The 3772-nt window shown below is 32.3% G+C and overlaps 1 protein-coding gene across 1 annotated transcript in view; it reads left to right on the top strand.

Annotated features, from left to right (window-relative positions):
- The first annotated feature begins 1584 nt into the window (after positions 1-1584).
- Positions 1585-3772, top strand: part of LOC107741971 (ubiquitin) — a 3647-nt gene continuing 1459 nt past the window's right edge. Inside the window, exons 1-3 of the mRNA XM_016554797.1 lie at positions 1585-1765; positions 2031-2144; positions 3003-3134. Of these exons, the coding sequence (XP_016410283.1) occupies positions 1639-1765; positions 2031-2144; positions 3003-3118 (357 nt within the window). The 5' untranslated portion in view covers positions 1585-1638 and the 3' untranslated portion in view covers positions 3119-3134. The remainder of the gene's footprint in view (positions 1766-2030; positions 2145-3002; positions 3135-3772) is intronic.

Below are 3772 nucleotides of genomic sequence, written 5' to 3'. Positions count from 1 at the left end.
CACTCTCTATTCTATTTCTATTCTAACTTCTTGTTTTCTTTAAAAGGGGGGAAAAGAGCCTCTAACACTGTCATTCTCTTTTCTTCTTTTATTCTTTTGACTTGTTTTATTTTAATTTTAGAAAATGACCCTTAACACTAGCATTCCCTGTTCATTTTCTATTCTATCTGCTTGTTTTTATTTATTTATTATTATTTACTATGTGTACTGCGTTAAGCTAACCGAGACTTGTTATAGCACTTGTATATCATTGCTCTATTGTTGATTTTGATTGCTTCCATCATCCACCTTTGTAAGTCGCTTTGGATAAAAGTATCTGCTAAATAACTAAATAAAAAATGTAAATGTACTGAAAGCACATAAGCATCATATGACCCCTTTAATCTCTCAAAAAGGGAATCCTGAAATAAAGTTTACAGTAGTCTAATTTGCATTTGAAGTGTTTATTTGCAAAAAACAGATGTAAAAAAAATCATGTTTTTATTGTGTTAGTTAGCTGTGTTCTTTAGATATGTTTACTTAATCAAAATAGCTCAACTGCAGTTTGATCAAGATTAACTGGAATGCACAATTTTGAAAATTGTTAAAAACAGAGTTAGCTGTTTTTGCAGATGAACTCTTCATTTATTTACTAGATGGAAATAAAACAGCAAAAAAAAAAAGAATAAATAAATAAAAACATTTTGACTGCTCATATTTATAAAAGACTTGACAAAAAAATTAAGCCTAAAGTGGCAAAAACAGACCAATATGAAAGTGAAAGCAGTAAAAGTGTTGTACAGTAACTGTGAGCATGTTGACAGCATTTTTGCTTTTATAAAAATATCTTCGATTTATAAGTGTAAAGCTTACCGAAGTCCATTTCACTTGACATGTTTTTGTCTGCTGGAGCTGTAAATGAAATAGTTCCAGCAGCAGTCTATAGTTTTTACTTGCTATGTAGCCTGCGTTTAAGTGTTTTTGATGTGACTCACTTCATAAGACTGCAGAACAGAGACAAACATGGGTGTGTCAGTGCGTGGAAAACTGATGGGGGGGAAAATATAAGTGTATATATAAATAAATAAGTATAAGATGCAAAGGTCTGAGTATAACACAGTTATGTCCTGAAAAATTTACTTTTTTTAAATTTTATATTTAGTACAGAAGAGGATGAGCGTTAATGTGCATTTTTTTCAATTAGATTTTACATTGACATTTGTTTTATCCATCATTTTTAGGACTGACGAATGTTAAAATAATGAAAGAAATATATTGCTGCATTAACAGAAATAATATCAGTTTAATTATGAAGGCAGTCTTGTCTGCTGTTGTTTAGGATCCATATCCAGCACTTAATGAACAACGAAGTAACCAATGCCCTGTCAAAACACAACACTATTCATACAATATTTCATTTGAGTTTTTCCATTTTTAATAGTGATGAAATTATTTGAACCTATTTCTGAAGATATAACAAGTTATTCATACTGTTAGTGCTAATATACAATGATTCCTTCAGTAAACTGACACAGAAAAACACTTCCGGAAGAGGGCTGGAGAAAGTGGGCGGAGTTAATGTTACATACAGCAGTGAAAGTGAAACTAAACACAGCGCATTGTTCATTTTAAATTCTTCATTAAGTTTGCAGATGCAAAATGAGTTTCAACATTTGTATTAAAGACGAGAGAGGACAGACAAGAACAGTAAGTCTGAATTCAGAGGAGAAACTGAAGAACACGACTGTTGAAGAGCTCCGAAGAAGAGCATTTCCTGAAGACCAATGTGAGTCGGACAAATGATACGAACAATAGGAAAAACTGCATACACGTTTAGAGTTCGATTTATCAGCTTTTATCAGTTGAAAGCCTCTGAACTACGAGAAGTTTGCAAACTATTTTACTACAGTGACCATATTTTAACCATGGTATTTGTAGAAAAGTTATGCTAATTACAGAAAACCCTCTTGATACATCTTCACCTGTTATAATGAGGTTGATGCATTAATGTTTGCTGTTTCTTACGCAGCTGCTGTTGTTGTATTTCATAGTGGAACTCAGATTTATCTTCGAGGGCAGACAACTGGAGAATGGTCGTACACTTGGCTCTTATGGCATAAATGACGGTTATACTATTCATGCAGTTCTTCCTCGACGTGGTGGAGGTATGTAACAAGAGTGTTTAAAATGATTTAAAGTCTCAGATAATCGTCTTAAAACTGACCCTTCAGGCTGTCACACAAAATAAATGCTTGTTTTCTCTAGCAGTGCTTTTATATTCAGGACACTTCGGTAAATTCTGCTCTTCAACTAAAATTGTACGTTATATGTAAAATTATGATTAGTTTGATTAGCACAAAAACATTGTGTAGACAGCTCATGGAGTGTTTGCTCTTCAACATTTTAGTTTGATGTTAATTTATCGGTTTTTAAATGTTTCTACTACTTGTTTCTAAGCATTCAACATTCAAAGTAACATTCCCATAATGTTAGTAAAATGATAATATGGAACATTCCCTTAATGTTTTTGCTAACCGTCACATAAACAAGAAAAAAACTTTTTTTTTTAAATAACTGGATGTTTTGAAAGTTCTAAAAACATTCTTTAATGAGAATGTTAGCAAAACAGTGTATATTTTTGTTAGCTGGGGTGTTTTTAATGGCAATTTCTCAAAATCAGGCCGTGTTATCATATGTTTCACTCTATATGTGAATGTTGGTCAAAACATTGGTTTGTTTACATTTTACTGAGTTTTATAATTATTTTGTTGTTTAAATGTTGCTGACATGTTACCACATATAGTGCCTGCTATATGGGACATATGCTGTATATTTGTTCAGTGACATTTCTCTTTTTTCCTGAGCCATAACAAATCTTCCATCTACATTGTGAACTTGTGTAAAACATTTTTGATTATTGATCCTTCATACAATTCATGTTAAAGGTACAGACGGACTACTTTAAGGCAAATATTATTCAGGTTCTGAGATCTTTTGTTGTTGTTTCATATCATTTCTCACAGGTCCACCTCCACCTGAAGATGAAGATGTAGGAATGTCCAGGACTGCATCTATGGAAGTATTAGCTTCAATGCAGCAGACTGAGCCAGAACCCAATAGATCATGTTTGATTTTGTAGTTCAGTGCATCCTCATATACAGTGTTGGGCAAGTTACTTCCAAAATGTAATACATTATATATTACTAGTTACTGTCTTTTGAAAGTAATTAGTTACATTACAATATTACTGTCTCTGAATTGTAATGCGTTACACTACTTTTGAGTTACTTTCACCAAAATATCCACATTAGTATTATAAAATGCCAAAATGTAGTTTATTGCTGCTCATTCTACATCCAGTGGAGGGTAATGTGGTAGGTCTATATAGCATAAAATTATAAAATCATATTTAGATACCGGTATGTAGGTCTACATTAATGTTACATTGTAGTTTAGGTTAAACACAGATAAGCACAAACGGCATTATTACATTCATAATAATAATAAATAACACCAGTAAATAAAGCGAGATGTTATAATGTACAAACAATAAACACAATACCTAGTCTATAGGCTATTTTGAAGAAGAAAACAAGAATGAAAAATATAAGTTGCTAAACAAGCCAAAACGAATAGGTAAACTAAACTTATTGCATTTTGCAACTTATTGTATTCCACTGTAGGCTACTGCATAGATAGGTAGGCCTATAACATTTGAGTACTGAATAAGCTATACAAGTCTTCCTGAATCCTGATCTCTCTCTCTCTCTCACACACACACACACACACACAC

The sequence above is a fragment of the Sinocyclocheilus rhinocerous genome, unplaced genomic scaffold (assembly GCF_001515625.1).
Source record: "Sinocyclocheilus rhinocerous isolate Xijiao unplaced genomic scaffold, SAMN03320098_v1.1 scaffold736, whole genome shotgun sequence".
NCBI classification, from domain to species: Eukaryota; Metazoa; Chordata; class Actinopteri; order Cypriniformes; family Cyprinidae; genus Sinocyclocheilus; species Sinocyclocheilus rhinocerous.
The sequence above is the reverse complement of the archived record's forward strand: the minus strand, read 5'-3'. Positions and strand labels throughout refer to the sequence as shown.